This window comes from Blennius ocellaris (genome assembly GCF_963422515.1).
Source record: "Blennius ocellaris genome assembly, chromosome: 20".
NCBI lineage: Eukaryota > Metazoa > Chordata > Actinopteri > Blenniiformes > Blenniidae > Blennius > Blennius ocellaris.
In genome coordinates this window covers 14,387,845-14,414,524 of record NC_137669.1, presented here as the reverse complement: position 1 = coordinate 14,414,524, position 26,680 = coordinate 14,387,845, and the positions used below count along the sequence as shown (strand labels likewise).

The following is a 26,680-nucleotide window of genomic DNA, read 5'->3' as shown; positions in this document are numbered from 1 at the left end:
GGTCGCCTCTCTGACTGTCGGCTCATCACCATAGACACTTTTCATTCAGACGACTGGAACAGATGCCATGGCACAGATCCCCCCCCCCCCCACCCAAAAAACAAAAACAAAAAACAAAAAAACCCTCAGTTTGTCCAACATTTCAAATGAAGCACACTCGAGACGGTTCAATTTTCAAAGTTTTTTTGTTTGTTTTTTGTTCAGTTTGGTTTTCAAAATAAAGATCACACAATTGTTTAGAGACAATCTACAACAGGAGTTACAAAAAATAGTTGCCCAGGCAATAAGCATACACAGGTTCTGTTAACTATACACATATGGTTACAGGTGTGCTCGTAGTAAATATACACAAGGCTGCTCCAAATGTACACCGCGCCGTTGGCGGGCTGCCTCTCTCACCCAAAAGGACATGGACAGTATGATACAGCACTTACAGCACTAGAGAAATGCCAAAAAAAACACAAGAAACTCCTCTGTACAATCCACAGGTTTACCCCGCGAAACGGCCACGGGTCGTCAGGGGCTTTAAAATGAGTCGGGAGTCGTTTCCCCCAGCCGGGCCGGCTCCCTCACTGGCTTGACGCGTTTGGCGGGGTAAAGCTTTCCTATAAAAAAGATTCTTTTTTTTTGTTTGTTTAAAAAAAAAAAGAGATAATAAAGAAAAAAAAAAGAAAGTCAAACGTAAAATAAAAACCTTTAACATAAACCAGGAGACACCACTAAGTCTAACAGAACGTGTCCAATCGGGAGTCAGTGGGAGTTCGACGTCTTAAGTTAAGCAGTGACGAGATAAAGATAAAACCAAGCGTGGCGAATCTTTGTACAAGTACTACGCTGTATAGAAAGGGCTTTTCAAAACAAAAAAATTTGATATTACAATTTACAATATACAACAACTCATATGTCACAACCAAGGAGGTGAGAATATACACTGAAATGCACAGGTTTGTTTTTTTTTGTGTGTGTTGGTTTTTTTTTGTTTTTTAAATGAGTTTTTTTTTCTTTTTTTTTCCTTCTCATACCAAAAAAGGGTGGTAAAGCACTTTTACATTACAAGGGTTTACAAATGTACAATTATACAGTCAGAAGTATGTGGTCACTACTAGGATACATTATAGATACAGATTCAACATCAAAAACCAGAAAAACTACAAAGTTTTATATATATATTTATATATATATGCAAAGGTCTACACCAAGTATACACGTTATATTTATAGAAGCAAGACCAGAAAACGAATCTCCCATGCTAAATGATCTGTCTGCTGGTTAGCTGATGGCGTGTGTGTGTGCGTGTGTGTGTGCGTGTGTGTATTCGTCTATGATTCTGTGACGTCAGACAAATTAAATACTCGTTCCATCTCTTAGTGGTGAAGAGCCAAGATGGGAGGATGAGGAGGAGGGGACACTAGGATTGTGTGCGCAGCAGTAGCAAAAAGTGTAATGATTTCTTTCTTCTTCTTCTTTTTTTTTTTGGAGTTCATCAGAAACATTGGAAAGAGGAGCTGGTAGGGAAACAAAACAAAAGAAAAAGAAGGGAGTCCTCCTTCCCTCCGTCCTGTTCAGCAGGCCTGGACTCGGTGGGGGGAGGGGTAAAGCAAAAAAAAAGAAAAAAAAGAAAAAAAAGAAAAAAAAATCAACAACTAAGGCTGCCTGTAGCAACAGGCTCCTCCCGAAGGGTTGTCATGGAAACAGTGGTACGAGGGGGGGGGAGAGTGGGCATGATGCTCTCTGAAGGAGGGGGCGAGGAGGGTGGGGCTGCCGGACAGGACAGCATGAGGAAGGTGCACTGAGAGGTCGGGGGAGGAGGAGGAGGAAGAAGCGGGGGGGGGCAGTTTACATGATGCCATTAGGCGGGCCGCAGAGAGGACCCAGGTCCACGCCGTTCTTCATGTAGTACTTCTCCAGCTTGGCCAGGATGTGTTTTCCATACGTGTACTTCCTCAGGGTGGAAATGTGAGGCCGGATCTGTGTGTGGAGGAGGGAGGGGGGGGTAAACATAAGACAGTTTATTTTCCCTAAAGGATACAGTCACGGCTCCTCAACATCAACAACCCCCCCTTTATGTTAAGGTCTGCTGGATAATCTTTTTTTTATTTTTTTTGGAGGGGGGAGGGCAGCATCAAAACTAATGCACCGTTGCCTGGAAACTGCTGACACCAGTGACCAGAGTGAGATTAACTCATGTGCAGCCAAATGAGCAGGCAGGTCAGCAGAGAGGGTCTTCATACCCCCGCTGACCACTTCAGGTTGTTTTCGGTTTTAGAACCACAAAGCTAAGACAACTACAAATAAAGTCTTTGGGAAAATCCAATGATTAATGATCATGTTTTGCTTTTTTTCTTCTTCCAAAATTGGGAGTATTGTTTCAAAAATGTAATTAAAGCAAAGATAAGCAATACCAATTGAAATAAGTCCAGGAAACATTCACTCGCCATGTTTAAAGTGTTTTGACTGGCCGGCACCAGAGTTTCCATCAGGAGTAGTAAAGTCTATTTTTCTGCAAATCATCTTCAAAGATCTGAAACATGTGGGCTGTCTGCCTGCCTGCCTTCCTCCCACTCCCCCCACCCCCACCTCCCCGCTCCTCTACTGCTCCAACCATCTTCACGTCCTCCAACACATTCTCACAGCTCTATTTCCAACATACTTCACTCAAAGTGGATTCTCCAGCTGCATTCCTCCAAACTGCTCAACTTCCCCCGAATGTTTTTTGTGTTTTATTACAAGTTTTATTATTTAAACTCCAGTCTGAGATCAATGATTCCCAGCACCACAAGCTGTCATGAAATGTGGTTAAAATATGGAAAATGAGCCATTAATTGTAAAAGTAGGCAGCCTCGCCGTTCCACCAACCTTATGCATTACGATCTTGCGCTGCGTGGGCTCGGCCACGTCGATCATCTTCTGCACCACGTAGTTGGCGTACTGGTCCTTCATCATGGTGTATAAGGCACTATGGGGGCCTTCGGTCAGGCTGCACACTTCGTCTATCAGCACGGCTCGCTCCGCCCGCGACGCGTGGGTCACACACTTCTCCACCACGTTACTGAGGGAAGACGGGGGTGGGGGACGCGTGAGCCCGGGAGGGTTTGGTTGCGGCAGCAAACGAGAAGGTGAGGAAATTTACATTTCGTCATATTCAGAAGGAAAAGACAATTAAATATGAAGCGTTTATAAAAAAACAAAAAACAGACGTGCTTCAATTAGCATGCGAGGCGCCTGTGGAAGTAAACCCTCGTATTGATGTGAGGAAATGTAGGCAGGAAGAAGCTTCCAATCTGTTCACATCATCCTCGCCATATTGAGAACCCTGTGCCGTGAGCGTCGGGGTTTGCATGATACAGTTGTGGGGGTTATTGCGGCGAGGAGAGCGTGTCCACGGAGTCCGTGGCAAAACGCCAGCGGTGGACGACTTAACAACCCGCGTGCCATGTGGTGTGACGATGGCACGTGAGACAAAAAGAAGGGAAATGGAAAGCCAGCTCCGGGGCTGGCTGCAGTTGTGGAGAAATGGAGTAAAAAAAATGTTTGTCAAAGACAGGAGAAAGAAAGAAGGAGAAAAAAAGATACTGTGACGCCTGAAAAGTGTCGTCGTTTGTACTGGAACTTACCTGGCAAACTTGTGCTGGCTGAGTCCCAGAACGTTGCCTCTGATCTCAGCCACGATTTTACTCTTATCTTCAGCTCGGCCGTGTTCCAGAACGTGCTGGATCACATAGTTGCCATACTGGTCCTGAATAAAACAAATCACAGAGAAACATTAGCGACAGCGTTGAGGGGTGGACAGCTGGCGCCTGACGTCACATCAAACACAGCCGGCTTCAGAAAACCTGGAGCCGTGGAGAGGAGCTGACTTCCAGCCAACTCGAGGCGTCGCCGGGGAAAATGGAAATGACCGTAAACGGAGCCGGCGGACGCTTATTTCCCCCCCCCACATTTGCGCATTACCTGCACGAGCTGCTCTGTGTGTTGATGGAGCTCCTCTAGAATAGGCAGCGTCTGCTCAGGAAGGCAGTGTTCGAGAATGCGCTGGATGACTCTGCAGCCGTAGGGATGGGTGGAGAGGGCGAAGACCTGTGGGGGACACACACAATCACACGTCGTGGAGTGGCTCCGCGGGCACAGATGCACACCTGGCCGAGCTCAGGGAGGACGCCTCGGCTCGAGTTGTCGTTCGGAAAGTACCTTGAGTAACGGTACCGCGCTATCAGAGGCATACTTTCACACACCCAGCCCTCCCCTCAAGGCGAGGGGAAAGCAAATTCCTGACGCGCTTTTGAGCTACGCAAACAAATCGGCAATGCCAGGTGGTAAAAAAACTTGCCGTTACACAACATGCAAATGGATGGATGGAGAGAGAGCGAGAGAGCGAGAGAGCAAGAGAAATCTAAAAATCAGTGCGGTTTAGTGTCAGAATCCTGATTGAAGTCCTCAGAGTGAAACCTTTAATGTGGACTAAACAGCAGGCGCAAGCTGGAACCCACCAAATCTTTGTTTTAACACTTTATGCTAATGTAACATTCAGCTTGTGGACAGATGATGGCTGTTGTCACGGGGTTGAAGTATCTGTTGTCAAGGAAACGTACCATGTCCGTGGAAAAGGACTCAGTAAATGTGTCTATGTACTTTGGCGGTGACAATATGCTTGCTGCCTTAAGGCGGCAGAGGTGAGAGAGCGAGAGAGAGAGAGAGAGAGAGAGTATGGATGTCAGTCCAGTCCCGGCAGGCTTCAGTGATTGAAGGTGGAGATATTTGGTGATCGGGGCGCAGAGGAGACCCACCTGTCCCTTGAAGGCGTCGATGATGAAGTGCAGCGCGTGCGGCTGGACACACTCGATGCACTTCTGCACCACGTGGTTGCCGTTCTGGTCCTTCACACACTTGAGCACGTGGCCGTCCAGCTCCCGCACCATCTCACTCTGCAGGGCAGGACGTGGAGAGGGACTTGTAATTGTTTGCGAGGAATCAAATATTGCCTCGAGGCATTTCGCCAACTCCCCCTCCATTTTTCACAGGAGCTTACAGCCCGGCAAATAACACGGGGCTTTTAGCAGATGCCCTGGAGAAATCTGCTGGCGTCTATTAGGGGGGGGAGATGGATAACTTTGGGAGCTCGCGCACAAACCTCACAGCTTCTCCAAAGCACTGCATTTAAGGCGACAATAATTTCCTGCTAATATTCATCAAGGTGTTTCGCGATTAGTGAGGTTCAACCGAGGCGCCATCAGGCCCCATTCGTCGCCGATGATTGAGTGTGCAAAGAAAAGCTGCTGATCCACGAGGCAGCTTCAACTCCAAACCCACCAAGCAGATAAAAAAAACTGCCTCTTCAGCAGGAAGAGTGCACCTTTTCATCGATGCAGCATTTTGCTGTACAGTTATCTATAAAGGGCTACAGGTGTAATACATCATAAATAGTCAAGGCTTTCGCTTTATCATTGTTTCAAGGAATAAACTATCGTTTTCTGATCAGGGAAAAAAAAGAAAAAAAATCTATATATGGGGAGCCTGCAGGTTAGTGAGGGATTCAGGTTCCTGAGCAAGGCCGTCGACCACTAACTACCTCGCAGGTGCCGTCACAGCCCAACAGTATGTAGCCAGCTATTGTAGAGGTACTTCCTGCGTAGCTCTAATGTCGGCCCTAAAGCCCAGATGAGTAAGTGAGGCCTGCGTTGGGAAGGGCATTCGCTGTAAAAACCTGCCAAAACACGCCGATCCGGTGCGGCGATACAAAGACGAGATGAGGCAGAAGAGCTCCGAATGGTTAATAAATCTGAAGGCGCGTTCACACGTTTGACATTTAATAGAATAAGTCCTAGAACGATCGCTGTTCTAGAACGATCTCTGTACGCTTGCTAATGTACTCTGACGCGGTTCCATTACCAGACTGGGCACAGCACAGACCAAAGGAAGACTTTCAGTACCTTCTCACATTATAACCATTTTCAGGATTATAAGGATGTTTGCCAGTAAACAACCAAAATAATTCCAACGAGCATCATGTCGAATCTCACGCAGTATGAAGCACTATTGCAGAATATATGAATATATGTCAGAGCCAAAGTCCAGCCGTGCAATATTAAAAACCATCCACCAAAATGATGAGAAAAGACGCAGATCAATGTTATACAGCATTTGGGAATCATATAATATTTGATTAGAGTTTTTTTTTTTTTTAACCTTCAGAGCTGTGTACATTTGAGCTGCGGCCCTTTTAAGCAAAACGCTTTCAGTGTTTTCTGCAGTGACATCAATCAACCATGTCGGAGTAAAACTGTTTGATATTTTTATAGAATTACCAACTTCTTGATTTTTAACATTTCACATTTTACCCGTGGCCAATACATCATCGTGAAGTTGAACAAATCCAGAGGAGATATTTCACTGCTGTCCAATACAGTTATATCTGAGACAAAAGACAAGATAACTTTTTTTTTTTGCTAAGCTGCTTTGCCGACATCTCACTGCAACTGTGTATCAAGACTTTGTAAAAAAGAACAGCAGCGGTTAACTTGCATTTCACACTATTACAGATAAGCCGGGTAATTAATCCGTGGAGCCCCTTAGTGCCTGACCATGGAGGGTTGTCCATACAGATCAAGTGCAAACGGTTACACCGCTAATGAGGAACACAAACTCATTTACAAATACACCCTGCGCACGGAGAAAAGATATGATTTAAAAATTGTTACCCAAAAAAGAAAAATGTTCTGCTTGTCCTTTTTCAGTAACCAATAAATCACCGCAGGGATAAGACGGAATGAAGTGAACGAAGGTCATTTCACTGCAATCTGGATCTCTTGTTCACAGACTCTCGCAGTCAGACAGGTACGTGTACTTACAATGACCTGTTGGTCTGAGGGGATGAACTCCAGAGCTTTCTGGATGACCCTGCAGCCGTACATCTGCAGGGCCAGAGACAGAACGTGGCCTCGGATCCTCTCTGCAAGAGCGAGCTTCTGGTCCAGGCTGCCAAACTGAAACGTACAAAAAAAAATACAAGCCTATAATACAAAACCAGGATCAACTGTTTGGAACATGACGCGGCTCCTATAAATTCGGTGTCGGTGTCGAAGCTACGCAGTTCATGACCGGGGTGGCAGACATACCTCAAAGAACTTCTGGATGACATAGTTTCCAAAGACATCCACCATGAGCTGGTAGGCCGCCTGGAGGATCTCGCTGAAGACAAGCTGACGCTCGGCGGAACTTGCCCGCTCCAACTTCAACTGGATGAACCTTTAAATGGAGAGAGAGAGAGAGAGAGGACCCGCGGCTTTTGAAGACGTTACACAAACATCCTTTGTACTTTGCTTTTTGCAAAATATTCACTTTCATTTGGTTCTGCAACGTGTAAGAAGTCACATGAGAAAATATATACAGGCTGCTAAAAATCCACTCGGTACATAAAGAAGGTTTACAAAGTCTGGATGAAATTAAAGCCAAGGAAAAACACATCAGAGAGCGACATAACCAATAAAGTGAGAGAGAGAGAGAGAGATGCACAGAGATGGAGAGGAAAAAAAGTGCTCCTATATCTTCTACCCAGGGGAACAGTCAGACGGAAGGAGATGAAATTCAGAGTGGAGAAAGCACAAAGACGGGAGTTTGAAGTTTTCCAGGCTGTGCGAGAGGTGAAGCACAGATTAAAAAAAAATCATAAAGGCCGTGATGTTGAGGAGAGGAGAGAAAGTGTGTGGAATGCACAGGCTGGCCCCGGTCGTGCGTTACGAGATCATTTCAGTGGAAAAGTCCACTTTGTGAGGCTCGGCCGGTTCAGCCCCGGCAGAGCCGGAGCCCAGGAGCAGAGGGTGGCCTCGAAGAAACGTCTCTGGATTGTAGCACGGAACAAGGCAGAGATGGTAACAGATCAATGACAACATTGCTCCTCTTATCTGGAGGAATGCGAGATATAAAGGCCACGGCATCAAGATAAGGTGGCCTAAAGTGTTTCAGGGGAATGAGTCACGTCTAAAACACTCCTTGAATTTACACCCTCGCACTATGAAACATGTCCGACAGTGAAGGACGATGATGGATAAGAACATCCCGAGGCCTCGGACCTCAACACATTAACAAACCCAGCCCGTTCACATTATTTGACGAACATGAAAAGCAACATGAACTGTGATCTGGGTTGTGCTTCAGTACCGCCTCAGGGCCCCTTTAATTGTTTTTTGACTATCACAAATTTAATCAGTTATGGAAGGAAGGCTTGCCAATGAATACCAACGACAGATCTAATCATACCTGCATTTTAGATGCGACAGGACCAAAAGCTCACATGCTGCAGCTCATAGCCACAAACCAAAAGACCAGAGCTTTGGATAAAACCTTTTTTTTTTTTGCCTCTCTCCGTTATCAAGTCCTTAACACATCGAGACACAGATGGGTGATGCAAACTAATGACACAAGCAGAGATTAGGAGCCGTTAAAACTGATTATTTATCCCGCAGAACGCAAATCTGCACAATTTATAATCTTCCAGTTACTTTTAAAAGTTGAACATTTGCAAAGATTATTCCTGTTAATGTTTCAGAAACAACAAGAAAACATTTTAACAGCTTTTGCTGGCAAAACAAAGTGAATGATAATAAAATATCTAAAAATAAAGAATGCAAATCAGATCGGGGATCGGGGGGGATCTCTGTACCACACATCATGTGTGGAAGGTGTGTGTGAAGGGGAGGAGGTGTTGAGGTTTTAAACACTATATCACCGCCTAGAGGACAGCATAGAAAACTATTGATTTGTTGAAAACATGTCACATATAAATCTAGTTGAAAGACACCACTGTGAGCTCAAAGAAACTGAACTATAAAGACGGCAACAATCAGCCAATCGTAACCAGTGATGAATATATTGATTCAGTTAAAACACCTCATGGATGAATCTACCATCAGTTCAATTGTTATTGTGTCAATGACTATTTCATTGTGACCTACCGAAGAAAGTCCCAGGACATTGTGACAAATGCTACAAAGGACATGTTATTGCGCCTGTCGTGCAGGAAGCAATACCACAATGTTGTCACTGCAGTGTATTGTACTGTCAAATATCGCCTCTGGGACTGACGGACATATTTGTGATGGTCACTGGTTCAGTGTGAGACGCCCGAGACGGACCTAAGGCTGCGTCTCATTTCTCCCCCTTAGCCCTTCATCTTACCCCTACCCCCCTGAAATGTGCGTTCACGAGAGTCTGAGGGGTGTCCAATTTCCTTACTGTGCAGAGGCGGAGGGGTGAGGGGAAGGGCTATTCACCCGTCGAAACAAACCGTTTACAGATGCACACTTTAAACACACTTTCCCTCGTTTTGGAGGTGGAGGGCTAAGGGGTAGGCGTAGGGGTAAAAATTTAATTGGGATTGGCCCTAAATGTTACCGCCGGTTTCATAAACCAATAAATCGGTGGTACCTGCTGCCGTGCTGGTCCTGGCTGAACTCCATGATGTGGCCGGCGATGTCCCGAAGCTGCAGGTTGGGGTAGCGGTTGTTCCTGAAGTCCTCCAGCAGGCGGCTCCGGCCCGATGGCATCACGTCCGACATGCCGTAGCGTAGCCGTGACGACGGGAACAGCTGGCTGCTGGGCGAGAAGAGGGAGGAGCCCGAGCTGGCGGCGCTGCGGTACTTGGCTTCTGCTCCCGGAGCCGCAGAAATGAAACGCCCACTGCCGTTGGTCAGGCCTCCTGTGTGGTCGGACAGAAAAGGATTGTTACGAAGACGAACACACAGTTTCAGTTTGTTTAAAACTGCGTGACGAAACAGAACCTCTGCACATAAAATCACCATGCATGGTTGGGATGGATTAAATCACATATATTAATGATCTTAGACCTCTCTATGTTATTCCAATAAAAATGATGGTTCCTTGCAGAGGTTAAGATGGGTTTTCTTAATTAATGACACTGCAGCACGGAAAGTTTCAGAGCGTATCATAAAAATTACATTTCAGCTTTGCAAGCACAAACACAGCACTGGATTGCAGCAATGACTTAAAACGCAAAGCTGGTACTAACTGAAATTTCAAAAAAAAAAATCCTATTAAAAAGATTTCATAATCTTATCAAATAAATATGAGGTAAAAGTTTGATACGGTTTTAAAAAAACACAAGCTTTTAAGTAGTCTAACAAATTTTGCACAGCGCCCATCTATGTTGAAGGACAACTCATGAAGTGTGAACGAGTGAAGTCATTGTCTCGCCTTTTAATACCGTTGGAAAAAAATGTAAAACAAGTATGAATTCTGTGATTATACACAGAGCAGACAAGGATCTCGGCACTCAGTTTCCTCCGTTGAACAGATGCCAGACACTGCAGTTCATATTTGCACAGCACGACACGTACAAATGCTTAAAACCTGCCAAAGCCAAGGTAATCCATCACAGGCCTCATCTTGGCTGTCAGTATATTTGATTGCCACTTCATGAAGACGTTAGACGATTGTTTGCATTACACTTGGGTTTGTCAGTTGTCAATCATGCAAAACAGAAGAAAAACACAGAGGGTGTGTTTCCAAGGTGTGGAAACATGCTGCTTCACAAACTGGACTGGACACATTGTGTTTGCAAATTGAAAATGTGAGCGTGAAAAGACGTTGGGTTGTGGAACTGGTACCGCAGATCATTCTTAAAGTTTTCGACAACTAAAGCTGAGCCTTTCCAGCAAGTCGCTATGATCACGACCTCTCCAGAGAGCGAATTATTTGGACTTCACCCTTAGTCAGAAGTAATCATTGTACCCAAAACAAAGAAAGCTGCTTACCAAGATTGAGGTTGGATGAAGAGCTGTGATTGGACAGGGAGGGTGGGGGCGTGAGGGAGTGGGAGGGTCCCTGGTTGGGTAGGGGCATGCCCACTGGACCGGGGGACGGACTGAAGCCCAAGGTGCCGTTGTAGAAGCCTCCGTGTCCGATCGGGGTGAGGCTAGAAGGTGTGCGCTTGTACAGCTCGCTGTTGCCTGTTAGAGAGTCCCGCCTGGAGCCGCTGCCACCGCTCGAGTTGGCCACTAGGGGGAGGCAAAGAAACACCGTGGCATTTGAGAACTGGGGCGTTCCTTTTGTTTGTTGAGGAACTGAAAGTTTATTGCCTTTTAAGACAAGCAAAGACTGAACGGGCTGTCGTCCTACCGGCAGTGCCAAAGCCTCCGAGCGTGGCCCCGAGAGTGGCCCCGAGAGAGGATGAGGTGGGCTGGCTGAAGCCCAGAGAGGCAGACCCCGGCCCCGGCTGGCCGGAGCCTTGTGAGAAGAGAGAGGAGCTCTGGGAAGAGGAGCTGAGGGACGAGGATCCATAGAAGGAGCTGCCTCCCAGCGCACCACCAGGTCCCCCCTGCTGCTGAGGCTGCTGGGATGTCATGGCGCGGAACGGACCGTTGGCCCCACCGCCGAGACCACCGTTTGCACCACCAGCAGAGGCTGCTGCTGCAGCAACTGATGTGAATAGAGGTGCACAAGGGGGAGGACAATTGATCAAACATTAATTCAGAATAAAGGCTCTCTTGCAGTAACACTGAGGTGTCCTTTCAAAACTATCCCTGTAAATCATCAACAGTCGCACTAAAAAGCTTCACTGTGTGAATGACAATTCATTGTTTTATTTCTCTTCACAAACAATAGCTTACAGTAGAGGTTGATGGGAGTACCTCAAACAAATCTAACCCTCCCTCTCGACTGTACACTCCACTAATCTCATAATTACATGCTACTCTTGAACAGGATATTCGCAGCATGTTGTTAAAGGCCACAATTTGGAATCTCTTGTTTTGTTCACACGAGTCGTCTTGTGAACAGACACCATAAGGATTCAGACCATGTGCTTTGAAATACAAATGTGTTACCTGCTTGTGCTGCAGAGGGGGATATGATGACCGATGCAGGGGCCATGAGGCGGACAGGGCCACTTCTAGCTCCAGTGTTGACCACCAGGGCCCCCGTCTGGTCATAGTAGGCTGCAGGCGCCAGGACTGGGTACCCTGAGGAAAGAGGGAGGTAAATTCAGTTTCCGGAAATCGGTCCAAGTATGTCGGTTCTGTCCTGCGGACGGCGGTAAATAAAATTTAAACAGCACTGCTGCAACAGCAGATGTAACCGGGTTCATTGGGATCGTTTCCAAAGTAATAAAACCGAGTAGCAGAGCGCTGCACTCACCGGGGACTCCTGCTGCTAACCCCTGCCCGAAGGCGAGGGCCGAGTTCACTGCGGCTGCTGCAACCAGCTGGTCATTCTGCTGACCCTGCTGGCCTTGGCTAGGGGTCAAAGGTCGCTGGTTTCCTCCAGCTCGCATCACCTTTTACCAAAATAAAAAAACAAAGTAATAAAAATTCTAAATAGATTGTTTTTCAACAAGCGGTACTCGAGCTGTATATAATCGCGTGAATCATCTACAGCTTTTGCGGCTAATGTTTAGAAGATTGCCGACACAAAAAGACACCACTGTGACATCTAATAACTTGTGAGTATGAGAACACAGTGCATACATCGGCATAAAAAAAATGAAACTTAATAATGAGCAGCAGCAGGATGAAGCACTTGCTCCAGGCCTTTCTCATCTATAAAAGCTACAATTATTAGCTCTGTGGTTGAACAGCCGACTGACCTGCTGTTGGTTTTGCTGGCCCTGGCTTGCAGCCTGCTGATTGGCCGAGTTGTTGGCTGCAGCAGCCTGCTGCTGGAAGAGGTTCGCTGGATAAACCCCCCAGGGGGTCACACCATAGTATTGAGGAGGCATCACTGCTGGACCTGCACATTACCGAGACACACAAAGGAGTCAAGGCATAGGAGAACTGAGTCCAAGCTCATGGATGTGATCAGCTGGGGAAGAACAAACATTTAAAAGTGACTGTGTTAAATGAGTTTATCTCACCAAGCGTTGCTGCTGCTGCAAGTCCCGCTGCATAAGGGTCGGTCCCCGGGGGGGCCGCACTGATGATGTAAGGATTGGGCACAAACGCCGGGGCCAGACCTACAAAAAACACACGGAGGGGGGAAAAAGGTGACGAGAGATCCAACTGTTTTACATTATGCAACAAATATAATGATGGAGCCTCCAAGAGTTAAGAAACAAAAGTGTAATAAAAAGATATATTTAAGACAATTTGGGTACTCTGCTTTTGAGAAAACCAAAATAAGAACTCAATTAATTGGTACCCGTTTGAGTTTAACGGCACGAATTGGTTTACGGTACGTTTTGCTCCAAAATGATAAAAAAAAAAAAAAAATTGCAATAACATCCTGTCTGTATTATTATATATTGAATCTCTTCAAATAAGATCATGGTAGGACTTTTGGGACCGTGTTAGAAAGGGGTTATGACCAAGACAGAGCGCTTATGTTGTGCCATCTATCCACACTGTAAATCATATATTTATAGTCATTTCTTTAACAGGTACAAGGGAGACAGACGTTCATGGTAAATTAACAACATTCACAGAGCAGGAGGAGGAGAGAGACACGACACTGGTTTGATGAAGCGGAGAGGAAATGTTTCAGAAAACCTTCTGGAAAGACATTCAGCTATATGCATGAAAGCAAAAGAATCAAGTCAAAGTAGAACGTCTCTCTCCTTTGTCAGACCGGTGACACTAACACTGCTACTACGTTCTTACTGAAGCCAAATTGTATGGAACGACAGACAACCACAATGGAGTGATTAAAAAAAACCAAATACAGTGACGGCAGAGAAACGTATCAATCCGAGAATAAACGTGTTGAATTTCAGTCTCTGTACAAACACAAACATGCAGACTCTTACCAATGTGAGGCTGCTGTGCAGCCGCCAGTGCGTACTGCTGCTGCTGGGCCGCCGTTAACTGTTGCACTGCGAGGGCGTTGTTTCTCTGAAACAGCTGGGAACACCACAACGACAGGCGAGTCACTTAACGCCACTGGAGTCTGCTTGGAGTCGAGCGAAGGCGTGCGACCGACTGCAGCTTCTTACCTGCTGCTGGTTAGTGTAATCGAATAAGCCCACAGTGGGCGCAGAGTCCATGGGCATCTGAGAGTTGTAGTCAAACTGAAGCGGCTCCATCACCGACTCCATGGGGTCCATGGTGACACCACCTTGGTCCACGCTGGAGAAGTCCTCAGGAGGTTTGGGGCCTCCTCCGCCTCCCAGGGGTGCCAGGCCCTCTGCCCCGACACCCCCGACACCTCCCAGCAGGTCGCCCTCGGGGCCCGGCACCGGCATGTTGCCCGGGGGACGACTGCAGGAGAGAGAGAGAGAGAGAGAGAGAGCGAGAGAGAGGTTGAAAGGTGCCTACGGAGTAGCAGGAGTATCTCTATGACGAGGTGCAGAGCGGGGGTCCTCTCAGTCGTACCCGAATTCTTTGACATCGACGTCGAGGCCATTCTGGACCGGCAGCCCATTTGGGTTGATGACGTCATTGATGACGTCAGATTCACTTTCTACTAACTCTTTTAGTTTCTCGCCCTCAAACGTCGTCTTTGGCTTCTCCCTCTTCTCCTCTTCCACCTCTCCATCGCGCTGCCCCTGTGTGGCGGAGAGAAGAGAAGAAATGGAGGTTACAGTTAGAAAACAAAAAAATAATCACCACCACCACCTCCCATTAGGACATTAGGACATGGGGCGGGACGTTAAGACGATGCATGGAAACGTACGTATGGTCCTTTCCGGAGGCAGGAGTCCAGTTTGTCCGCTGGCGAGGAGGACAGGACATACTCCACCATGCTGACCCCCAACCCTCCACTTTCAGACCGCGGTGACATCACCGAGCCCACTCCGACCTCTCCGCCGCCATGGAAGCCCTGCCCTGGCCGACGGGACACCATGATTGGCTGAGAAACCGAGTGATCTGTCAGAAGAGGGAAAGGGACTAATTAATTCCTCCTCCAGGTCAGTGGTATACGGCAGAAAGGTATATTTGTTCCACAAACTGCTCAGGTGTGAATTGGACAGCTACAGACACGTGATGATGTCGGGGCTGTTTTTTATAATTTTTTAAACCTCTCAGGAGCTTATTGCTTATTTACACTTTAACACGCCAAACAAGTACCAGAATCAACGTAAACACTGGCTACTGGATGTCTTAACTTTCTCCAACTGCACGACTCTCACTTCTTCCATTCTCTTCAAGCCGCCCGTGTCTCTGATTGACTCTCGCTCTATCTCGGTGATCTGCAACTCCCCTGACTCACCCAACCCTAACCAGAGGACCAAACTGAGGCAAACCTGGGAGGAGGACACAGGAGTGTCAATATCAGACATCAGATGGGCCCAAATTCATAAGCCAATTCACAAATCCTCAATACGTGTTGGGCAATGCAAGGTTCTGTTGAGAAGGCACTGCACTAAAATCTAGCCAGGCACCAGAGACAGTTGCAATCGGTGTCAACAGTCACCTGCCAACCACAGTTTTGTTTTTGTCCAAATCTCACAGGCGTCTGGCTGCAAATTTGTTTTGACAGCCTTGCTACGGTGCTTGAGATGGATCTTGGCCCTGAACTGCACCGTTTGGATCCACGACAATTACAACACCTCGTCTTTCTGTGACGAAGCGCCGAGTAATCGCCTTTTCAACGCTGCTGGCCAGACGGCTTGTCTTGTTTTAATGGAAACACGCTCTGCCGCCTTCACACAACAGCTTAATGAGGCCCTAACGCATATTGAAATAGAAAAGATTTGAGTTTTCACTCACAAATCCGAGTTGTTTCAATGAAACATGAAAACCCGTCAGAGTACTTATCCAACACGACCATTCACCCACTAACTACCCTCACACAGACAAACCTTCTCTATGTTTCCTTCAGTTGTTTTCTTTTATTTATAATTTTCTCTAATTTAACTATTTGTTTTTACCGGGATAAGTTAGCTTTGCCTTGTTATACAAGACAACAGACGATCATGGACTATTGTTCGGGATGTAGAAGCCAATTTGACTTAAGTTCATTCATTATTGATGCTGTTTATTTTCTGTCGTCCAAAACATTACGTGGAATTAACCTTTTACCTTTTGACCTATCCGTTTAAATCACAGTGTGTTAATTTGTTGTAAAAAAGAAAAAAGAAAACTACTAGAAAGATTAAAAAAAAAATAAAAACATCTTTCATCACAAAGTTCTCAGACTATTTGGTGTAACATGTTTTAGATTTTTCTGTAATTGAGCAGTAGAAATGTGACTTGGAGTTATAAAGTTATATGAAATGATGTCTTAAAGGCTACTTTGCTCTCCAAATGAACTTTTACATAGTCTCCTTTATCGCAGCATTGAACTGCTGCAAGAGTGACGTCACCTTGCTTCTATAATAAAGCAACATTTCCTTTGTCATCATGTCTACAGAAATAACTTCGCTGTGTTGATCTGACGGAGCTGAAACCTCCAGTATAATCATCATCATCTGGGAGAACATAAGAGCCGCTTTGACGTCAGTGTTTGATTGTGGCAAAAATCTAAATATATAGTTTCTAACTCCGGACGACGATTGGGTTTGGCGCTTTGTTCTTTCTCGACTGCCCTGCATTCACAGGAGCCCCGACAGCGTTTCACAGACTGGTTTGTACCTGAGGCCCCCCACGCGCTGTCCCTCCACTGGTCCAGGAAGATCCCTTTTGGTCCGTCCTTCCCGGAGTCATCCGTCTCCCAGAACTTCTTCCCAGTGAGCAGCTGCTGCAGAAACAACCAAGACAGAAGAAACGGGTGTAAAAGAAAAAGAAAAAAAAAAAGGGTCAAGTTGCCACTCTGCAAATGGGAAATACATTTGTATAACTGGGCCTTTTCTACCTAAATTCAGACGTTCAGTCATGTTTAAAGTACTTTGACCGCACACACTCTACCCAAATAAGTCATTTCAAACTGAAGGATGAACCAAAGATAAAAAGCATCACGAGTCTTTTCTTAGACTCATTGGATAGTTCCCCTATAATAAGTGTCATGGCTGGTTTTACCTAAAATCTGCTGATTGATGATTTTCTGGCAATATATTCCTTTATCTCCACGGCTCAAAAACACCCTTTTCCCTCCAAACCTTTAGTTGATTTCTATCTTTTGCCAACATGGGACTAAAATCTCGGACGATAGAGGAAAACTACTCAAATCAGTTGATTTTAATAGTTCGATCAATCCATTACTGGAATCAACAAATTCAAAATGTATGACATTTATTGGCTGTACTGGATCATATTAAATCTGGTAAAAGTGTTTCCAATGAAGTGACAAGTGTGAATATAAAGTCTTTACATCAGGAGTATGAATGAGGGGGAAAAAAAATCTAACCTAAAAGAAACCCCAGGCTGGAATGGAGTCTCTGTTTTCATAGAAACAATCAACAAGTCTATTCATCCTGAACTAAAAAAGCATTTCCGTTTAGGTTCATCTGGTCTTTAAGAGATTATTTCCATGCAAACCATTTCCTGCTATTCAAGTTCGACCGTCTCATCCACCAAGTGGCTTTTTAACCAAATGTTATTATAACGTGTCGGCATTCTGCCTCTGACCCTGTTAAAACTCATTTCAAACTAAAAAGAAAAACCCACAATTTAACCGATAGCACGCAGCTACCATCAGTCATAAGACTGTCATCAGGTGATCAACTCAGAAAAGTCCCTTTGGTCTTGATTTTCCAAAAACCACTTAACCTGGACCGTCATTTCTTACCTCTCCCATGGCGCGCCCCTCCAGGGCCAGGGCCTGGAAGTCATGGTTCAGCTCGTCCATGGAGCGAACCTGCACACACAGAGAGCCAGCCACATATCAACCAAGAGACCAACTTTATTCACTTGAGTTCATTAGCAATCAACGCTGGAGAAGCAGAAACTAAAAATCTAAGACCAGTTAAAAGGTGAAATTTATTGTCATCAAATAAAGCTGCACTACTTTCATTTGGGCCATTAAAGGAGAAAGTTGGACGGGAAGAACTTAACAGCATTGTGCTCGGTTTACATTCCTCAATAAACTGTTATAACCAAATATGGCTTCAGTCAAGCTGAGAAAACGGCTGAGTAAGGACAAACGGCATCAGCGTGTTACACACACACACACACACACACACACACACACACACACACACACACACACACACACACACACACACACACACACACACACACACACACACACACACACACACACACACACACACACACACACACACACACACACACACACACACACACACACACTTGTGCTCGCTCACCTGGCTGTCATGGATGTTGTCTCCGGTGGGCCAGCGGTGTTTGCCGGGCTGTTCACCATGTTGCCGCTGGAAGAAATAATCTACCATGGCGTCGTCCTGGGAACGTCCAGCGCCTGCCACACCCTTGGAGAGACACACACACGCGAGTTACCTACTGGTAGCAGTACACAAGTAAAAGCAGAAAATCTAGTGTAATCTTGATGTACTCTTCAAAGAATAAGTAGTAAACATGAACTGGAAACAGCTGGTTGGAGTCCTCTGCTCTACACGCAAAGCGTGCAGGAGGACACGTCTCCCAGATGTCGGTCAAACTAAATTGTTACTTATCAGAAAGCTTTAAACTGTTTCTTTTCTTCTCCTCCCCCAGGATTAGTCATGAAAATGGCAAAATTATCCTTTGTTATGTGACGACATAATCTCACAAATCATTGTTTGGCTGTTTCCCTGTATAAAGTCTAATGTGGGAAACACTTCAAAGTGACAACAATGAAAAATAATGAAAACTTCCATTAGTTTTATGACATGTTTTATTCAGTGTGAACTGGCCACCGCCAACTTTGCAGGCAAGACCAGGAGCAGGACTGTAACCGTTTCATTCATTGGCATTTGTTTGTTTGTGCAAAATAAAATGCACGTGGCCTGTGTAAGAGCAGCAGTCAGAATAATTAAAAAGGACCTTTCAACACGCACATAACTCAGTAGTTAAACGTCTATAATATCACAAATTAAACACTGTGGCGTTCACAGCAGCACAATGATATTCAGCGTGAGTAGGATTGTTTAAATAATAATAAAAAAACTTCTGAGGGCGGATTTAATTGCCCGGGGTCTGAAAGTTTTGAACGTCTGGTGGGAGAGAGGGATCAAACGGTTCACATGGTCTGATGGGTCAAAAAGAAAAAGAAATTGGTTTACGACGAAATACAAGAGAGACCTGGAATGGCTTCTCAAAAAATAAATTGCTGGATAATTTCTTATTCCGACTTATTTCCACATAATATCCGAGTCAGCAGCCACAGCATTTATTCATGTCAGTTTTTGTCTCTTATTTTGTTCAAACATTATTTTGTCTTGTCGGAAACGTTTTTCCAATCGGACACATTCCAGTGCTTCTATTTGCACACCCTTCTGTGGAGGGTTTGAATTCACAATCTTAACTTTGAACATAACCATCAATTTGGCCCGAAAACTGGACGATAAATCAAAAAATGAAGTCGAATCTCGGTGTGAAATGTTGCAGTTTGCTCATCACAAAGGCAACGATTTCAAATCCGCCACCCCCTCCCTGCTCCACGATGTAAATATTGGCACGGCGTTCATCTTGCAGCCACAAAGCATTTCAATTTCATTTATTTATCAAATGTATTTATCTCATCTTCTCAAGTATGAGTTTTGCATTAGCGAAAACTGAACCATAAAATTAAGAAAAGAAACTTCCAATTTGCGTGGAGAAATAGGCCCATGACAATGTATTGGGTAAGTTTAAGGTAACTTTAAGAAAAATATAACAGAAGTCTAATCACAATTGATCAGAAACAGTGTGATCAGACACATCCCAGATGTCAACACTGCTAATAATGGGACAACAAACAAGCTTTTATGTGAAGGGACCAACATTTAGAGCAACTGTAAACTCACTTATACATTTTAAGCTGCTTCATTGAAAGTGAGTTTCATTTCCTGTTGGAAAAACTGTTTTTATTTTAACTCCGGTTCACTGCATCCTGTTCTATCAGTTTTTGGCAGGCACAGATCATTGCCTGTTCAGTTTTTACAATCCATGTAATAAAAGCTATTTTAACTGGCAAAAAGGTGGAAAGACTGAAAAATGTATTATAGATAAATACCATAGACACAAGAGACCTTGCCAAAAACTACATTTAATTTCAACACGTATGAATTCTTTCGGTTTCTCATTACTTAGTACATTGTTAGCTGTTTGAAGACAGGCTTCAGTAACGTGTCCAGTTTTTGGTTTGTTGATAATCATACATCAGTTTGACAAAGAGAACTCCTGTCTTTTCATACCTCGACATCAGAAGGAGCCGTTGGAAGGTTCAGTTTGAAAATGAAAAGGTTGGTCACGATAATTAACCCTTGAGCCGTGTGTGACACATCCTAATAAAAGTCAAGTCTGTAAAATGGCCTGCAGGACTGGCAGAACAGAAATAAAGTGAACAATACCACTTAAAAGAGGCGTCTAGTAGGGTGCCTGAGCACACTTCACCATAATGCTCTCACGGCTCGGAAGGTTGTTTTTCTACTGTTCAATCGTTGTACTTCAGTGAATACGACACGTAATGAAGTCTGCATGGAGGATTTTGTAGCTCCTTGAAGAGATCTGCAATTTACATGACGAGTAAATGTGGCTGCTCATTTTTTTACAGGAGGATTAACAACTTGCAACGCTGCCTCGACTAGTTTTTACAGCCGATACTCTCACGGCCTGGGATTCAAACCCGGGGCCTGTACTACGACCCGTGATAAAACATATCCAGGATATCTCTCCCATACCACGCCGGGATCCAGATTAGCAGAAACACGACGCCGGTTATCAACTCGCTAGTTCAAACCTGTGTTTTCCCTTCAGGATCAGTGTGCGTTCGCGTGAAAGGGGCGGAGTTTGCAGCGTTTGACCAATCACACACTGAGAAACCCAGCAGGCCTACAGATTACTAAAGGAGCAATTGTTCTCGGAGAATATTAACAAATAAAACACATCCACCAGGGTAAAAGCTGCTGACGCGTCCAAAGTCAGAACATTCCTCACTTGTTAATGCGTGACTTCATGAGATTATACGTGATCAATTCATCGGGCAATATAAACAGACAGCGCAGCTCTCTGATCACTCAATTTCACTTTATTACGGCAGAACCGTGTCGGCCAGAATTTCCTCGGTAGTGTTCTTCTTTTAGTTTGTATTTTCCATCCAGTTGTTTTGAGGCTGGCTGACCCCCCCCCCCCCCCCCCCCCCCCCATTCATCACAGCAGTGGCATGAGTAGTTATGTGTTTCATTAATTCATGTTTCTGCAATTCTGTCAGGCGCAACCAGTGTTAATAACCTCATTATTACAGATCAACCCTCGTGGAGATAAACAGACTTGGAACAAATCAAGAACAAGAACAAAAACATCCTTTAAAGCCTCAGTGACATGGATTTATTTTTATTTGTCAAAAGGCTCTACAATACTCTCCTCGACTCTTGGCACAGGAACAATGAACTGATCACAATCGTTTACGTTCAAAGTGATCTTACTGGGAACTCTAAACTGCTCGGGAGCAGGTTAGAGTTCTAGAGCAAGTCACCGGGTTGACTTAACCCGGTAAGAAGTGAACGAGCGTTGTAGTACGGAAAAAACCCAGGGTTAATCCTTGAAGTTATCTTGATAAGAGAAAATCCAGTGTCGTAGTACAGGCCCTTGGAATACCTACAATCTACGCTCAATGACATTTGTGACTAAGAAAAGAACAAATATACAGTACAGGGGAAAAAACCCTAATATGTTTCATCTGATAACTTTTCACAATACGTTTGCTCTTAAGTTCCTTCAGTTTGATTATAGATATAGATTTAAAGAAGTTTGACCATTTTGTGTCACTGTGTTGAGTATTGTTATGACTGCTTTTACTGCTTTTAGTCGAAATGGGTCGAACAGAAACATATGAAAGATGATATTCAGTGTATTTGATACAAAACTGACATTAAAAACAAAAGATTTGAAAGAATCAGACAAGAGGTGGAGGGATGGCCACCGAGAAAGACGCCGATTGGATGTATTGTCGGTAGTGAAGCAGATAACACCGACAGCAGAGCGGCATCACACGCTCTTCACTGAAGACAGACGTTTGAAGTTATAGGATGAAAGAACAGAAACAGCCGGTAGACGTGTCCTTCAAACGGTTCCCCTCTACTTTTATTCTTCCAGTACATTTCCATCAGCGTTACTTTATAGTGAGGGGAAGAAGAAAAAAAAAAACCTTTTGTAAGTCGAGTTTGTATCTCCACTTCCATCGTTTGTCCACAAATATCTCGCCCACAACTTTGAGAGAAGAAGTGAGCTCTTGTGACAGTTTTAACAGTGTCACAGTGTTGCTGCGGCGTTCTCAGTACATCGTATTGTTTTCAGTGTTCCTGCAGCTCTGGTAACGTACCAGAGAAGTAAACTACCATTTCCTGCCGGTGTAGCTTCACAGTTGAGCGTTCAAACTGATCAACCAGCGCCATGCTTTTACTAGCGAGAGGAACTATAAAGCATCTATCACAGAGTACGTTGAGCTTTATTAACAACCTGAGCAGGCGGCTGCACTTTTTTTTTTATCCATGAACCTTGTACGACCGTTAAAGTTTACTGCACATCTCACTGCAACTAACCCCGTTCCAGTGTTGAAGGGAAATTTGCTCATGTTCTGACGGAAAGTCGTCGGAGGTGTCCAGACGCTGGGCTTACCTGCTGGCTCGGGGGCGTGGCCTGAGGGGTCTGCCCAGTTGGAGGGGCATGTCCTCCGCTGCTCAGCACCACGGGCATGCTGGGAGATGTACTTCTATGGTGGGGGCTGAATGAATCCTGCCAGAGCACTGCTTTCCTCTTCAACACACACACACTGCTCATTCCACCACAGCCTGTCCACAGGAGGAGAGAGAGAGAGAGAGAGAGAGAGAGAGAGACACACACACACACACACACACACACACACCTGTCACATGCAAATCGCGGTTCAAGGCATTGTGCAAAAGACTCTTATCACACAGGATGGCGTCCTCATGGAGCCTAAGCACAAGGGTCAGAGTTTATTTACAGCAGCTTAACATTACAGACATAATTTTGTGTTTGGAATGCACCAATTAGAACATTTTTTTTTTTAAATTTAATATTTGAAGATTCAATTAAATGCTGAAGTTCAAAAGAACATCTGGTCCGTGTGCCTTGGTGAGAAAGGAGAACAAAATACAAGAGGGAGTGCCACAATCAAAAGCCTGATCTTTCTTTTTTTTTGTTCCTTAAAATCTAAAATAATCTTTTGTAAAAGTGGGTTAGTGTGGGAAGGCTGTTGTATAGACTTTGCAGCTAAAAGAAACTGCGGCTAATGAACCTATGGCTGTCAGGCGTGTCCATACTTGGCTGTAACAACCTAAAATCTTGTTAGAGGGGTGCAACATGCCGGAGTAATGAAGTCAATACTCCACAATGATGCTTTTTCTGTCATTAAGGCAGAACTGTGGTTTGTACTGTCGTTCTGCTCAAGTTCACGGTAATTAAATCACATCAGAGACAAACTATCCATACTGTGCTACATTATCAATGAAAGACTGCAATTTGGTTATCAAATAATGCGTGTCCTCTTAACGGTTACACGTTGGTTGAGGCGAGGCCTGCGTCACTGCTGCTGTTCACGTAATCTCTCACTTCCTGAATCTCACAATAATGACAAAAATCCCTAATTATTCTGTGGAAATGAAGCCAACGCTCATTCAAAGTTTGTCTAAAATAGGAGCGGCAGCCCACGTTTCACAACGCACTGGAGATGCTGAAAAGGAATCTCAACAACTCACACGTGCCAATGGACGTTGAGGTGCCAGTTTATTTGGCAGAGTAGAGGTAATGCCGTCTATTACCATGGCAATAAAAACCAGCTTCATGATGGCGAAACGCCTATTAATGTTCCAGTTTTGGGAAAATGTTAGGAAAAAAAAACATCTTTAGTTCAATTTTATATTTGACATCAACACATCCCAACAACTTTGCTAGCCATGAAAGCTGAACGATCACGTGTCTACGGTGGTTTGTAACCGTAATCTGGGTCTCCTGCTAACGGCTAATAGAGCGCTAAAGTTAATCTCACTGAAGGTCTAACAGTGTTTGGTCAAAGGGACAACTCTGCCAATAAAGCTACTTGATAGAGAAAAAAAAAAAAATCTGAACCAGAGAGCTGGGATCAACACATAGAAACCAGAGAAGCAGCAGGTGATTTACCTGCCAACTCGTCTCTCTCTGCAGCAGCATGACATACTGTAAACATTACAGCACTTCTGTCTTTGGCTGAAACAACACAAACCAGTATGAATGCCAATCAAAGTGACCATAAAGATGAATTTTTTCTTTTCTTTTTCTTCCCCCAAACAGGCACCCAGTGAAACATTGAGAAGTGGCCCCGTCCCTGAACTGTATTTGAAAAAACACAGCTCAGACGTCTGGCGGGTCACTGATGAGTTACCTTCATCTGCTTCAAGGTGTCTCGTCTGCAGGGCCGTGCACGTTATGAAACCACATACAAGCTCGACTGCAGACAACTGCAACCAGTCATATGTTAACAGCTGACATGTTACACCACTACCAGTGAACACATTCAGCTGTCACACTATTAAATGCACGTTACAAGCCACATTTAATAACAATAAAAATGTTTTTTTTTAAATCCCATAAGCTGAGGAGAACTTGGGTGCAGCCATATGTGATGAAGAGTTTAGTTTCGTGGCATTTGATCTAAAGGACAGTAACGGGCAAGAATAGGAAACAGGTTTTAGTACAAACAACCCTCACAAAGTAGCTCTAATCTGTCTCCATTGCACTGCAGAGTGAATAAACACAAGGATTCAGTGTGACCACATTTAAATGAATCAATTATTCAATGTCAAAAAATAGTTATTTTGCATAAAAATAACATAAAAACACATTTCATAAACGAGCATAGACTCTGATGGTTATATCATGTAATCCCATAAAGGCTCCATGAGGTTGATGTCAAGACTCTGTGTGTGGGGTGGTTGTGGGGGGGCACATATTACTTCCAGGTCTCCTGAATCGTCTTTAAACCATAAGTGAGCAAGTAATTACATCGGCCGTATGAGAGAATAAATCTGGAACCACTCGGATGTTTCCATGTTGATATTGCACAATAACATGCTTCGCCTTTGCCTTTAAAACTCAATTTAATTCACCCATTTAAACAAAAACGCCTCGCGGAAACCCCCAGAAGGAGGCAGCCAGAAGTTGCAAAGACGGAACAACAACATTTCAAACTCCTGCTTCAATTTACATCCACGTTAGGCACAAGTAACAAGCTTTGCAAATCACAAATCGCCGTGAAATGTTAACGAACGCGACGCTCTGGTTTTGGGAAAAGAGGAAAAGGTCCGATGTGACTTCACCTGGGCGTAAAGACCGGATTCGCAGTTTGGTGGGATTGGGGCAACACGGCGAACAACAGTATGAAGGCTGTAATTTGTATTTTACAACCTTCTCCTTGTCCAACAAGGCACTGAATCTCTTGTTTAAAACGAGCAGCTTCGCATTAGTGTCCCTACAGGCTGGGAGGAAATTACAAGCAGTTCCTTTTCACCGAGCCACACACAGTAATTACCTGCGAGAGACACAGTGACACCGTGGATGTTTCAAAACACATGCAGCTTTCTGCTGGAAGCACCGTGCAACACACACCCCTTCCACAAAGGCAATCAAAAAATAAATAAAATAAAAATAAAACTGCGATCCCAAAAGACACAAACAAACCAGGCTGCCAAGTGATCCTCCACACATGCAGCCTGTGTCTTTTGTTTTCCTGCTCCACCGTCCAGCAACAAGGAAACGTTCGCTCTCCATTCTCGCCGCTGCGAACGGGCCACAGAAACACCCGGAAATCCAGCGCAGCCCGGCCATTAACCCCCCCCGGGGAGAGAGAGAGAGAGAGAGAGAGAGGCGGCTCCACACGGCTCGGTGTGCGGCAGGTTCACGTCGGGTCTGACCGGGTTAATGATCCAGTTTACCGGGGTAGGGTGGGTGGAGGGGGTATCGATCCACCGCAAACCGGGCATCAGACGAGGGGTGTGACAATGCGAGCAGCAGATAACGCCTGGTCGTCTCCACGGCCCCCCTCTGCCCGCAGACGTGACACATCAAAACGAAAACACGAGACGTGGGTTGTGCTCCGGCGGGCTGCTTTGTGACATTTACCGGAGGAAGAGGAGCGGGGGGGGGGGGAAGGGGGGGTCCCAGCCGTGCATCCGCGTCGCCTCGCGCCTGACCGGGAACTGCCACCGAAGGGTTCACTGCCCCGTGTCTCCCAACAATAACACGGCCTCCGACACAAGCTCAGCCCGGGCGAACCGGCGGCCGAACGCGGAATCGGTGTATTGTTTTTAACGGCTGCGACAGTGTGCTAATATTGTTACCGTGCTGCTAATATACCCACCCGCCCCCGTCCCCTCCCCCCCTCTCTGGGGGGGGTGGGGGTCTCCACCTGTCTGCCGCGCCTGCAGCCGCACAGGTCCCGGTGACGCGGATGCTAACAAAGGCCCGAGAGCTGTCTGGAGCGGAAGACCGACACAACGGGAGGAAGGAGGCGAGCGACAGAAAGGGAGGCGAGCCGCGACAAGCCCCGCCAAATACTCCCGTTCTCTCCGTCCCCCCGGGCCGCCATGGCCACAATACCGGCACCGACGCGTCGCTAAATGACGCTCGCCTTCACCGCGACCGGCAACGGGGCGCTACTCACCGGCGGAGAGGGTGGATGGTCGCGGATTTCGGCCCCAGTT

The 26,680-nt window shown here is 45.4% G+C and overlaps 1 protein-coding gene across 1 annotated transcript; it reads right to left on the bottom strand.

Annotated features, from left to right (window-relative positions):
• Window positions 1–172: 172 nt before the first annotated feature.
• Window positions 173–26,680, bottom strand: pum1 (pumilio RNA-binding family member 1). The gene is made up of 24 exons (XM_080515814.1): window positions 26,641–26,680; window positions 24,123–24,188; window positions 22,599–22,771; window positions 18,149–18,271; window positions 17,611–17,679; window positions 16,518–16,623; window positions 14,617–14,810; window positions 14,316–14,488; window positions 13,937–14,201; window positions 13,751–13,844; window positions 12,863–12,961; window positions 12,596–12,738; window positions 12,148–12,286; window positions 11,838–11,972; window positions 11,131–11,430; window positions 10,767–11,009; window positions 9,421–9,691; window positions 7,113–7,242; window positions 6,846–6,980; window positions 4,785–4,922; window positions 3,952–4,077; window positions 3,615–3,736; window positions 2,857–3,049; window positions 173–1,968 (listed from the first exon to the last, which is right to left on the bottom strand). The coding sequence occupies exons 2-24, from the start codon at window positions 24,166–24,168 to the stop codon at window positions 1,837–1,839; spliced, it is 3,549 nt and encodes a 1,182-aa protein (XP_080371940.1). The 5' UTR covers window positions 24,169–24,188; window positions 26,641–26,680; the 3' UTR covers window positions 173–1,836.